General features: G+C 49.0%; 1 protein-coding gene across 2 annotated transcripts in view; it reads right to left on the minus strand.

Annotated features, from left to right (window-relative positions):
• The window catches only part of FARP1 (FERM, ARH/RhoGEF and pleckstrin domain protein 1), a 300177-nt gene that overhangs the window by 15675 nt on the left and 270334 nt on the right, over window positions 1-14168 (minus strand). For both annotated transcript variants that reach the window (XM_043478278.1, XM_043478277.1), the window contains exon 17: window positions 4931-5012. In XM_043478278.1, the coding sequence (XP_043334213.1) occupies window positions 4931-5012 (82 nt within the window). The remainder of the gene's footprint in view (window positions 1-4930; window positions 5013-14168) is intronic.

Raw genomic sequence — 14168 nt, forward strand, 5'->3', positions numbered from 1 at the left:
TTTACTACTTCACTAAGTTCTCAGGATGACATAAAAAAGCTCTATAAAAGCACAGAGCAGTTTAAAACACACAGGGATCATAAAATATTTGAGATGTATATGGAACACTAGAGATGTAAGTGTCCTTTTAAAACAAGACTGGTGAAACTCAGGGGAAATAAATGAATGGGAGTGCCTTCAGGGGGCTTGGGGTTTTCTCCTACTAAATGTCAAAAAAAAAAAAAAAAAAATGCCAAAGAGGCCAGGGCCACTCAATAAACGTCACATAGTGAAAAGTACACATTTCTGTTTGGCTCCCTCCCCTTCGCTCATGTAATAACTGAGCATCTGCTGTGAGACACCTGCTCTGCTGGATTCTGGGGAGCGGATGGGAATGACAAGCCTTGGTCCTTCTCTACTGGGGTCTGACCGAGATCCTGTGCTTGGGCAAACTTTTGTCAGGCTCCTGAACCTTCTCCCAGACCTGGCTGTACACTTCCTTGTACCATTCAGTTTTAGAATCCTGTTATAAGTCAGTTCAACCAGAACCCTCCACCCTTGACATTGGGGGTCTCCATCTGCCACTGCCCACCAGGGGATGTCTTCACCTAAGAATCCTATTAGGTTGGTTCAGCTAGAATTCCCCCTCACGACCCTGATGTTTCCTCCGAGTACTTTTACACCCTCTGAGCCTGGCCCTGATCCTTGGCTGGAGATCCCCACTGCACTGACAGCTGAACCCAGTCTCTCCCCCACTGTAAAGCTCTCCTGCAGTGTCCCCGCACCTACTGCAAAGGTCCTGAACTAAGTCTTCTCTACCATCCTTAACGACTGCTGCTGAATATTGTTTTCCTTTAACCGGTGGTGGTGGAGACACCTGCAGGGTAAGAAGTCTGATAGAGCATTCGAGAAGGGATTAACTTCTCATGGCAGCTATTGTCCTTGTCTTCCCCCTCGTTCCCAGAAGCAGGCTCACTGTCTGTGTGCCGACTCCCAGAACAGCTAGGTTCCCAATCCTGGCATCTCCATTCCCATACCCCACAAAGAGCTGGAAATCCAGGAGTCCAGACATCAACCCCCCCCCCACTCCCCCCACCCTACTACAACTGAGGCTGCCCCCCAATCCTCTCACCCCAGGATGGGTGCTGCCACCTGTTACTCAACTCAGAAAAACTGGGAGAAGATTCCAGTCCTTCGCCAAGACCTACCAATTCTACCTCCTGCAGACTGCAAGCCTGTTCCTGGCGTCGCCCAGTGGTCACTGCCCTTGTTCTGGCCACTGCCAGGGTGTCTCCATCGGGGTCTCTGCCTCTACTTCTGCCCCCAACTTTCGAGTGCCCCCAAAAGGAACTTCCACCAATGCAGTCGAGCACACTGCCTCTTTCTTGGGATATGCCAAGAACTCCCACCATCTCAGGACAACCTCCAGAGTCCTCGGCAGGGTGCATGGAGCCCTGATCAGTGATCTCTCCTGCCCCCCGATTGTGGCTTCCTGCTACTCACTCCAGGCACCTACTGAACAACCTGCCCTTGAATATGCCAGGCTCTCGCACCCAGAGCCATGGCACAGGGCACTCTGCTCCTAAGGGCCCCCTTCAGGCTCAGCTCTGAGGCTTTCCCTGCTCTCCAGGCTGAGTTAGTGACTCCTCCTCCTCCTGGACCTCCTGTCCCCCTTAGCCATTATCATGTGGTCTCCCTGTTGAGTTTATTTGGTGATTTAAAAAATATAGACATATAGATTCATGCGTGCTGTGCTGAGCTGCTTCATTCATGTCCCACTCTTTGCAATCCCATGGACTGTAGCCCGCCAGGCTCCTCCCTCCATGAGATTCTCCAGGCAAGAATACTAGAGTGAGTTGCCATTTCCTCCTCCAGGGGATCTTCCCAACCCAGGGATCAAAACTGTGTCTCCTGCATTGCAGGTGGATTCTTCACCGCTGAGCCACCAGGGAAGCCCCATATAGATTCACAGAAGTTGCAAACACAAGTCCAGGGGGTCTTATGCATCCTTTCCCTGGCCTCCCCTCCTGCTCACATCTTGTCTAACTACAGCACTGGAGCCCAACCAGGACGCTGACACTGGGACAGTCCAGCGTTTATTTGGATTCAGCCAGTTATACACACCCTCACTTGTGTGTGTGCATATGTCAGTGTGTGTGCATGGGTGTGCGTGCATGGAGCTCTATGCAGTGTTCGCACACGTGCAATCCCTTTTTTTGAGAGTGTCCATCCTGTCACTACATACTCAGGGCCCAAAACACACAGTCGGCACCTCCAGGAGGCCTGCTGCCCGCCTGCAGTAATGAGTAGACGAACCACTGCAGGCATCCCGCTCAGGGTCTTGCAAGGTTCTGAGTACCTGGAGAGGTGGGTGCAAGGTCCCTGGAGCACAGAGGAGAATATGAACAATGGGGTAGAGTGGGTGGAGGGGTAAGGGACCTGGCAAAACTGTCCAGGGAAGGCTTTCGAGTTTGGACTGTATTCTCTAAACCACAGAGACACAAGGCAGCTTTGGAGCCTCATCAGGGTGGCTGTGATGTAAATGGTGGCTGGGGAGGATAAGAGGTAGCTGGTGAGTCATGGGGGAGAGAGCTGAGAGCCAGAGGGAGGGAAGTGCTAGGAAATGAACACGGAGAGGGGGCAGGAGGTGGCCAGGCCTGGGGAGAAGGTCACAGGGGAAGGGTCAAGGTGCAAGGTGAGGGCTTCCTCTGTACGTGTGGATGGCGAAATGCTGATGCTTCCAGTAGAACATTTCCGCCCGGGTGAGAGATTACCACTGGGTGCCTCTGACTTTTAGGCAGGATTGGAGCCCTGGCCGGCTCGCTCATCCCGTGCGGAGGGTCTGGGGACAGAAGCCAGTGATGTCCCCAGCCCTGTTGAACATCTGCACGTGTGCAGGTGGACGCCGGGGCAGGGGGATGGGCAGGAAAGGCTGCAAGCTGGAGCCCATGCAAAGCACTGCAGACAGAAGTGCCAACACTGGCACTTCTCTAGAACCTTCTGCTGCTCCCCTCCATGCTCTATAGAAATCCCCTATAACCGACAATAACAGCCACAATAAAAAATAAAAATAAAAGTAAAACCAATTTCTCTAAAACGCTGCCAGAGTCTAAGCCTCCCCATCTATTTTTATTTTGTGTGCACAGAGTTCCGCGCCATAAATGCTTGTGGCGTTGGCACAGTAATTAAAATGCCAGCACAACCGAGGAAGCCGACTAAATGCAAAAATGCCAGCTCACTAGACGGAGGGGGAAGAACTGCCTTGGGCGGAAATCGGGTCTATTTTTAGGAGGTTTTAGATGCTAGGTGACTGGAGAGGAGCATGGATGTCTAAGCAAGGGCACCCTTCTGTGGGAGGGTCGCAAGGGGAGCTGGTAAACAGGGAGCACTCGGGGCTATCCCCGAGGGGGTGGGACACTTTAAAAACTCAACAATAACTGTAACTCTACCAGTGCTTTTGACATTATAGGCTCTCAGCTAGTATGGATGGATGGTAGATATAGACAGACAGAAGGATGGTTGGATGGACTGAAATGGTGACGGGACAAGCAACCTGCCGCCTTCTTTAGTGGGTAGATTTTGCCTGCAATGCAGGAAACGCAGGTTTGATCCCTCAGTTGGGAAGAACCCCTAGAGAAGGAAATGGCAACCCATTCCAGTATTCTTGCCTGGGAAATCCCATGGACAGAGGTCGCAGAGTCAGACACAACTTAGCGAAGTGATTAAACAACAACAACAAGCTTAGTTATTAGTTAAGGTTGTTAGACAGGCTTTGGAGGTTGAGATATAGGAAGATTGCTTTAAAATGTTAAGTATAAACATATTCAGGCTTCCTTGGTGGCTCAGACAGTAAAGAATCTACCTGTAACTCAGGACACCCAGGTTTGATCCCTGGGTTGGGAAGATCCCCTGGAGAAGGGAATGAATGTTGTTGTTCACTCAGTTGTGTCTGACCCATGGACGCAGTCTTTGTGACCCCATGGACTGCAGCACTCCAGGATTCCCTGTCCTTCACTATCTCCTGGAGCTTGCTTAAACTCATGTCCATTGAGTTGGTGATGCCATCCAACCATCTCATCCTCTGTCTCCCCCTTCTCCTCCTGCCCTCAGTCTTTCCAAGCATCACAGTCTTTCCCAGCGAGTCAGTTCTTTGCATCAAGTAGCCAAAGCACTGGAGCTTCAACTTCAGCATCAGTCCCTCCAATGCATATTCAGGGTTGATTTGGCTACATACCCCAGTATTCTTGCCTGGAGAATTCCATGGACAGAGGAGCCTGGCGGGCTACAGTTCATGGGGTCGCAAAGAGTCAGACACAACTGAGTGACTAACACACACACACACACAGAAATATTCATATTTGAAAGATAAATTGTGTGAGTTAAAACATTCCACTTTTAAAGGAATTACTAATGGATTCGAACGAAAGGCAAAAATGAAAATTTCAGACCTAAGGGGTGGGACAGATTTCAAACAAGAGGCAGACTACTGGTTCAGTCTGTCCCGACATTCTGGGAGACTTTCATTCTTTGGTGTCATTTAGATATTGCTTAATGGTCAAAAATATATTTACCTTATAAACTAACTGAAAGTCACAGAATTGCCTGGAATTCCTACATAGCTCTGAATCCAATATTTCTGTTGAAGAAGCCAAAACGACTACCAGTGAAATGCTCAGTCAACCAATGTTTTGTCTACACAGCTTTTTTCAAATGACTCATAGAAAATACCTGTTGTTCTGGTTACAACACAGAGCTTTGGAAAAGTACTGAAAATGCCTTCCCCAGAATGACTGGATTTTCTTTTATGCAGCCAAATAAAATTATCCAGACGAGGCAGGAGTTCCCCCAAAGCTCTGCTATATGCAGATGCGAATCACAGGCGGGGATCACAGTCTGAGTTGTCTTCCCAGGGGAGCCCCGCCCCCACCTCACCTCCCCACCAGCAACTCACCTTCATCCCCTGAATGTTCTTCAGCATCACGTCTCCGATTCTTTGGTAATCTCCTCTGATGTGGGCATTCGAGCGGCCTTCCCTGGGAGCAAAGGGTTGGAAACCAAAGCGTTAGCAGTGAAAACATGACCGGATCAACGTGCAAGCCCCAGATGACAAACCATCAACCTTCACGTCTTCCTCTCCGCTAACCTAACTACTCTCCTTTCTGTGTGTGCCACAGGACATCAGCGCTAGAAGGGACTTCAAAATGACCCCACTACTTCTGCAGACAAAGAATTCATTCCATTTTTGCTCTGAAAAGTAGCAGGTAAGAGCTACTTTGTGTTCACTTTAATCTGATCTCATTTTACATTTCTTTTTCCATCCACGCTTGGGTGATTTTCTCAGCGTTAGAACAACGAGGAGATGACTTGCAGGAACAAGCTCATGAAACTGATTCTTTCCCTCAGACTGGGACTAACAGACACTTGTAAGAAGCCAGGCTTAGCCTCAAAAATCAAGGTTTCTGCTCCCAAGAGTCCTTACCTGAAGCAGACAAAGGGCTGTGTGAAAGGCCCTTGGCAAGAGAAAAATATAATTGAGGGAGTGCAGGAGACCCCCTGACGGAGGTGGGTATGTGAAGAACGACCCAGAAGAGGGCAGGATGGGGTCCCAGCTACTGAGATGGGTCAGGGGTCCCCCTGACATTGCTGGGTGATGAATGACAAAGATATGGGTGTTTTGAACGGAGCATCTGGGCATATATTAATTTCCCTTTGGCTCTAGGCTGTATCCAGTATTGATAATCTAGGGGCTTAAACAGCAGTGAGTAAGGGAATATTAATAATGGCAGCTTCGGTTACTGAGCACTGACCAATCACTGAATCCTCTTGGCAGCCTTGTGACCAGGTACCACCATCACCCCCTTTAAACAGCTAAATACTGAGGCACAAAGAAACGAAGCAACGTGTCTAATGTCAGTGATCACAAGGCTGGAGCTGGGACCCAAGCCCAGGTACCCAGCCTATACACTTCTAGCCACCACACCTGTGCATATCTGCCAATTAACCCGCTGAATCGCCCAGAGAAAATTAAAACATGATTTTTCAACAACGAACCTGGCTAATATCTTCAAACCAACTGTTCAGGATAGCCAGAAGCCAATTTAAGAAAAAGGGACAAACTAAAAATGAAAAAAAAAAGGTAAAAAATCTGGGCAGGGAGGTGAGACGTGCTCAGGGTGGAATAAAATACCTGCAACCCGAGTGTGAAGTGAAGTCGCTCAGTCGTGTCCGACTCTCTGGGACCCCACGGACTGTAGTCCACCAGGCTCCTCCATCCATGGAGTTTTCTAGGCAAGAGTACTGGAGTGGGTTGCCATTTCCTTACACCCACAGGCGCTGCTGCCTTACGCCTCCAGCACCAGCAGGAATGACCCCCCTCCTCTCTGCATTCAGAGGTTTCCAGAACTGCCGGCTCAACCTCTCACACCACAAGGGTCTCAGGATGGGGAGAGGAGGGCAGGGAGGAAGGTACTGAATGAGGCTTTCCAGGTGGTGCTAGTGGTAAAGAACCCACCTGCCAATGGCCGAGATGTGAGAGATGTGGGTTCGATCCCTGGGCTGGGAGGATCCCCTGGAAGAGGACATGGCAACCCACTCCAGTATTCCTGCCTGGAGCATCCAATGGACAGAGGAGCCTGGTGGGCTGCAGTCCACGGGGTCACGAGGAGTCGGACTCGCCTGAAGGGACTTAGCACGCAGGGGGCAGAAAAGTCTGAGCAGACAGAAACAGGAGGGCTGGCTCCTCTCCTAGCTGCCCTCTCCCCACAGCGAGCAGTGACAACACCACGGACTCCACCGTTTATAACTGAGCATAGACTGGGAAGTACATCACAGGAGAGACAAGCAACCAGACCCATCAGGGAATTAAAGCTTCGGTAAAATAAAAGGAGCGAGGGTACCCGTGAGGGTCCCAGCCCCTGCCAGGGTCTTCTGCGGCTTTCTCTTTTTTTGATTAATATTTGTCGGAGCACAGTTGCTTTGCAATGCTGTGTTAGTTTCCACTGCACACCAGAGTAAATCAGTCACACGTATAAACACATCCCCTCTTTTTTTGGGATTCCCTTCCTTTTAGGTCACCACCCAGCACTGACCAGAGTTTCCTGTGCTTGGCAGCAGGTTCTTAGCGGTTACCTATTTTATACACAGTAGTGTCATATATGTCAGTCCCAATTTCCCAATTCATCCCACCCTCTCTCTCTCTGCCCTGGTGTCCTTACACTTGTTCTCTGCGTCTGTGTCTCCTTCTACTTTACCAATGAGTCCATCTGTATCTTTTTTCTAGAAGGGCTGTCCTCTAGACAGCCTATTCCATTCTTTTCCACCCTGATGCAGAATTCCTCAATCCTTCTGCTTCCTCTTAGCCGCCAAAACAAACAAGCTGGCCGATGGCCTTAATTACTATGCACTTCTCTTTTGATTAAACTTTGGATTCTCTTCTCGCCACTGCCTGAAATGGTTCTGTTCAAGACTGCTGCTGATCTCCGAGTCACCTAACCCACCAAGGGAAGTACTGTCACGGCTGCTCCTGGTCATCCACTCATGGCTGGTCGGTCCCAAAAGCCCTGGCCCTGCTCTCGAGGCTTCTGGAAGCCTCCTCTCTGGCCCCCTGGTTTCTCTCCAGGTGACATTTTCAATCCTGTTTGCCAAGCCCTCCTCTTCAGGCCAATCCTAATCTGTTTCTGTGTTTTGAGAACCCATCCCTGGCTATCTTCTCTCTCTTCATTTCTCCTTCTCCCTAAGCAAGCCTTTCTAGTCTCCATGGTTTCAACTCACGATACCACATCTATGACCTCAATGAGTTATGTAGTTACTGACCCAGGCCCTGTATTTTATGACTTTCAGAGGTCACTGCCCGAGTGACCTCACGGTGGTAGATATAAAGATGCCACAGCGTATGTGACAGTTTAGTCACTCAGTTGTATACAACTCTTGCGACCCCATGGACTGTAGCCCGCCAGGCTCCTCTATCCATGGGGATTCTCCAGGCAAGAATACTGGAGTGGGTTGCCATTTCCTCCTCTAGGGGATCTTCCCAACCCAAGAATCGAATCCGGGTCTCCTGCATTGTAGGCAGATTCTTTACCAACTAAGCTCCAAGGGAAGCCACATCATAGGAATCTCAAACTCAAGAGTTTCTGCACAGAGGTATTTATCTTGCTGCCAAAATCTAATCTCCTTCCTCCATTTTGTTCCTTAATGACAACTGTCTTGCTTCAGCCTCAAGCCAGGAGCCTCGGTTATCCACACTGGTCTGCCTCCCTCATCCGCATCCATCGGGTCATTCTTCCCCAAAGCAGCCTCAGTAGAGAATGCTCCAGCATCTGAGTTAGACCAGGCTCCCCTCTGAGATGGGGCTTCCCTGGTGGCTCAGATGGTGAAGAATCTGCCTGCTAATGCAGGAGACCCAGGTTTGATCCTGGACCAGGAAGATCCCCTGGAGAAGAGAATGGCTACCCACTCCAGTATTCTTGCTTATTGAATCTCGTGGACAGAGGAGCCTGGCGGGCTACAGTCCATGGGGTTGTTGGACACGACTGAGCAGCTAACACTTTCCCTTTCCCCTCCTGAGACAGCACTCAATTCTCTGCTCATGATCAGAAATTATGCCACCCCATCAGCTACAGGGGTGTGGTATCTTTGGATCTTTGGCAAATGGTTCTTCATTGGGTCACAACAGGGATGTTTATCATTTGGCTAGTCTGTGGCTCCTGTGTGAGTGTGTGGGTGCAGCTGTGAATTTACAGGTTGCTTCTTCTTGTACACTTCGGGCAGGAAGGCGCTCCCGCCAGAAACAGAGGCTTCCTGCTGTTCAAACCACCCACCTCGCACCTTCAGCATCACGGGGAAGCTCGCTTAGGAGTTGGGAAGTTCTCCTTCCCTCCCCACCACATCTAAACAACAAAGGAGGACCGAATTGCTCAGTAAGAACAGCCTGGTTTCAGTAAAAAGAGGGAAGACACAACTTATGCTTGATTTCCAGGTATGCAGGTCTCATCTTGGAACCTGACCCCAAACTTCCAAATGGGCATGCCACTTGACAATGCACATGCGACAGCTCTTCAGTTCATCCAAAGGGCAGCATCTGGATATTTTAGAGCGAATGCTCTGGATGGGGCGGGGCGAGAACCGGGGGTCTCGGCTCCCACCGGTACTGAACAATCTCCTGTCTCTCACAGAGAGCATCCTGACCTGCGGGGAACCAGGCGCTGCGGGGCAGGCAGGGAGGAGGGGCAGGGAGCGGTGATGGATTGACTTCACTTCCTTTCTTCCTTTGCCAACTCTTTATTAGAAGAGCAGTGCAGTGATGTTCAAATCCCAGACGCAAGGGGGACCTTCCTTCCTGCTTCGGCTGGCCGGCAGAACCTTATCTGTTCCCCTCAGTTTGCAGAGTCTTGGTTTCATCTGGGAAACTGCTCTGGGATAGCATCAGGCTCCTCTGTGCCCAGTCAATCCGCTGAGCGGGGGCAGCCCGAGGGAATGCAGTGAAACCAGGCTAGGGCCCTGGAAGTTCACGCAACCAGTATGGGCAGCCTGGCCCCCTTCCGTCGCCCTCCCACCGCAGCAAGCGGCAGGGTCCGGCCCTCCTTGGTCCCAGAACACGGAGTCAGCCCTCGGGAAAGGGGACAAGACCTGCGTTCCTGCTGCTCCGCAGAGAATTACCGTCACGTTTGCACTTCCTCTGCATGTGAACGCCAGCGAACCTGCAAGTCCAGTGCACTGGCCTTATTGTAAAGAGCTAAAAGGTCACTTGATTATGGAGAACATGGAAAAGTAATTATAACTCTGCCGGAACAGCCTCTGGACGTTAACCTCACAAGAAAAGGGTCCTTGTTGGGAAGATGGGGCCACGTATTCACTGTCTGCGTAATTACTGCGCGACAATGCAGCGGAAAATCCTTTTGACAATTTCGCTCTGGAAACCCACGTACCAAGGAGCCTCCCAGATGCTGAATTCTGACCTGTGCACCATGATTAATGTGCTACAGGGCACAACTATGTATTATGTCAGAACAAGGTTGAACACACACACACACACACACACACACACACACACACACACACACACACACACACACACAATCTCTGACTCTCCAGACAGACCAAGGCTCCGCCCTTTCCTCCTCCCTCTCACAACAAAGCAAAGAATCAGCTCATTAGATTAAAACATAAAAGCAAAACCACATAGCTTGGAGCTAAAAGGGCTGACTTTTTCAACTCAGCTCTGGGTCAGGGTGCTCTCTGACTCCAAGAAAATAGATTTAACTTTGTGAATTTTTAGGCCTCATTTGCAAAACAAACATCGTGCCCTAATTCTTACTGTTCCTTGTGGTTCCTATGATTCTGACTGGGGGGGAAGAGGCTGTGATTATGTGTGTCTGTGTGTCTGTGCTGTTACTGTGCTAAGTTGCTTCAGCCATGTCTGACTCTTTGCGACGCTGTGGACTGTAGCCCGCCAGGCGTCTCTCTCCATGGGATTTTTCCCGGCAAGAACACTGGAGTGGGTTGTCACGCCCTCCTCCAGGGGACTTCTTGCATTGGCAGGCGGGTTCTTTATCGCTAGCACCATCTGGGAAGCTATGCATCTATATATCTGTATGTCTATGTGTATCTATGTAAATAAAAGAATATGTAAGTGAGCAAATAAGACAAATCTTCCACTAATATGTAGGGTAGGAAGGGCAGCTGGGTTCAAAAAGCAACAAATTAGCCAGAGTAATAGATTTCATATGTGTGTGTATGTATATATTAGTTGCATGTAATAGATGTGGATTTCAATATTCTTTGATGAATTTCAATACCCTTTGAAATCCCTGGAGAGGAAACCATGAATGTGAACATTAATTCACATCGCCGCTTGCAGGGAAGGCACTTGTGAGGCGTTCTTGCTGGGCTGGGGTACACTGTTTCCCCCCAGGAGCGACAGGTGCGTGCCCATCCTGTCCTCTGGCTCAGGCGGACACGGTAGCCTCAAGTCCTCAGCCACCCTGTGCTCATCAGCTATGAGTACATTATAGACTTGCCTAAAGCCACAGCTTTTCTTCTTCCAAGTTTACCAGGTCCAGTTTAATATGAGGCACAAGAGTTACAGCCCACTCACAGGCAGGCTTGATAGCACCAGATGAGACCTGGGTTTGGTTCTGTTGACGGCCATGCATTAAAACACAGCACAATAGAAGGGCACTTTCAAACTCATCAGTGGCCTAAGTGTGTTCCAGCAGAAATCCACCTGCAGTTGGAAAAATCATTTCCATTTTTCTAAACAAACAAACCTAAAAGTAGCTTGCTCTGCAAGCACAGTGGGCCATATAGACAGGAATAAGGCAGACAATTCAAGAAAAACAGCTCCTGCATATGCTTGACAACAGGCAATTTTACTCCTGTGTTAAAAGGAAACAATCACCAACCATCACTGGCCCGCTAGGGGGACAGAGAGAAGCTGTGTCTGGGCAGGACACAGTGGGAAGACCCCAGCGTCCTTAAAGTGTTTTTCTTGCCTTTGAAACAAAGATGAAATTTTAAATAATAAATTGATATAAAAAAGTGTACATGCACTGCCCCCCATTGTATACCCACGATCCATATCCCTAACTTCCTTCCACCATGTATTCTTCCAAGCTTTTTTCCAGGTAGGTCACACTGCCTTGTCTCCAGTGAGTTTCATGGTTTAATTTGAAAGTAAGGATTTTAAACCCTTTTTGCACAGCCTTCTTTTAAAAACCAGTGAAAATATTTTCAAACAAAAGCTTTTACACGATAGAAGTAGATCTGCCTGAAGCAGGGAGCAGAGGGCTTGGATGGCCCGTCCTTGAATCTTGCGTTTTGAATACAACCTCAATGACTGGACAGCTTCCCTGGTGGGAAGCACTAACGGTATTTTATTTTTAATATTAACATGTTGCAGACTTTGCATGTGAATACTGATTTTCTAAGTGTAAAAGCATGGTCCATCATCATTTGCCAGGCACCCTTCTGCTTTGAGCCTTTGAAACACAACAACAAACTAAATAATCTTTACGATTTACCCCAGAGGAAACCAAGACATTTTCACGAATTTGTTTCATAAGTATTTTGAGGAACTATTGAGTGGTGGGCCCTGTGTTTGGTGTAATGAGCACTATTCATTCTTTTTAATACAATTTTTAAAGGTTACAACCCACCTACAGTTACTATAAGATATTGGCTCCATTCCCCATATTGTACAATATATTCCTGCAGCCTATTTTATACCCAAGAGTTTGCACCTCCCAATGCTGTGAAAAAGAACTTTCTACGATGATGGAAATTATCATGTGTTTTATGTCTGCTGTCCTGAACGCAGCCACTAGCCACACGGGTCTAATAACCCTTGAAATGTGGCTCGTGTTACCGAGAAACTGAATTTTTAATTTAAATTATTTTAAACTGCTCCAAGTGGCTAGTGGCCACCATAGGGGACAGTGCACTTCCGATGTCTTCGCTTATCCTTATCTTGTATTGTTTTCTACTTGTTAACTGTCTCAAAATCTTTGTGGAAGATGAGGCATAAAAGGATTGGCAGATGCTAAGACTTGAGCACCAGGAGCTGAGATCCCAGGTGAACCAGGATGAGCGGGTGACACGGGAAGGTTAGTAAACGTCTTGGGAATCCAGAGACAGAAAGATGGAAGTTGGTGGGAAGGAGGGAGGGAGGGAGGGAGGAGTCAGTAAGCTTACTGAGCTGGGCTAAGTCAATTTTACCGGAAAATCAATGCAGTTAATTGACCTTGCTGGATTTGAGAGTGACTCGGGGATTTCTGACATGCAGGCTGACACCCTAACTTCCTGCTCAGGACAAAAAATTCATTAGAGCTGGAGCTGCAGGAGCTTGTCAAGCCTGAGAGGCAGTGGGATCCCTCGTCACACGAGAATGTTCGTTCCACGAGACAAGGCGCCACAGCTGATTTTACTCTAAACGAGCAAAGCTGTCACTGCTGGTAGTAAAGGCACTGTGGGGATGACAGGAGTTGGTGCACGAAAGAATTATCCAACCATGAACAAAGTGTGTGAGGCAGGAATAATTCCCCCATGAAATAATTACAGGGCTTCTCTGCAGTCAACCTTTACAAATATTTTGATCTTGGGCGACAACAAAAATAATATGGAAACCGGTTCCTTTCCTTTACGTGGATGTGGGAAACAGTCCAGAGACATCAACTTCGGGGGGAAGAAAGCTTTCATGTCATATAAACGACCTGCCTGGCAGAGTCAGCCAGCGCTTCATGGTGTGGCAGGAACCACTTGCCACGGGCGACCTCTCAAAAGGATGGTGGCCAGGGTCTGGTCCATCCTCAGGGATCCAGAGATGAAGTGTGGGGAGGTGGACTCTCGGGGTTGAGAAGAGGGGGGCAGGGGGGCATGTCCATGTATGTGGTACACGTGTGTGCTCCTGACTCAACCAACCACAAGAGGATGCCATGAAAAAACTGCCCTGGCTGGAGGGCGAGCGAGCTACCTTTGGGGGTGGTGGCCACAGAACGAGGAAAAAGAATAGTGTCTCTTCCCGTCCTGTTTGCAGGACCCGCTGGTACACAAGCTCAAGACAACAGGCTGTCCGGTCACCAGGCTCCTGATGACCCCAAGTTCAAGCACAGGCCAGAGAAGACATGGAGTTTATTAACGTCAAAGGTCTCCACCTCAGGATAAAAGTCTGACCAGCCGGGATCATCGCCCACCACACCCCTCATTGGGTCACTTAAGAAAGGTAAAAAAAAAAAAAAGCCTGTTTTCACTTTCCCATCTGTTTAAAATAAAGCCCATGGACCTCACAGAGCAGTAGGGCAGTTAACGGAAGTAACAATGGGAGTTGGAAAGCGCCTCCAAGAATGAGGAAGCTGTTGAGGAGTGAAACTGCACTGTGAGGTCTGCCTTCAGGTGGAAAGGCACCTGGACAGGTAAGCCCCGCCCATGCCAGCTGCATTCTGAATCCCTAAGTTCTGCTGGGAGTAAAATGATACTCTTAGGTACCATCTTAGCTTCAAACTGAGGTCTTAACATTCAACTTAACCTCTCAAGGCCTGGCTGCGAATGCTGACTGGGTCAGAATGGAGGCAATTCAATCAGCCAACACACCTGTCATGTAAGGCTCACCTGCCCACCTCTGTGAGGTGCCAATAAGCTTTCCAGTGTTCCAGGAAAGTCCTTGGCAGCACCCACAGAGAACCCACAGGCATGGT

The sequence above is a fragment of the Cervus canadensis genome, chromosome 9 (genome assembly GCF_019320065.1).
Source record: "Cervus canadensis isolate Bull #8, Minnesota chromosome 9, ASM1932006v1, whole genome shotgun sequence".
NCBI lineage: Eukaryota > Metazoa > Chordata > Mammalia > Artiodactyla > Cervidae > Cervus > Cervus canadensis.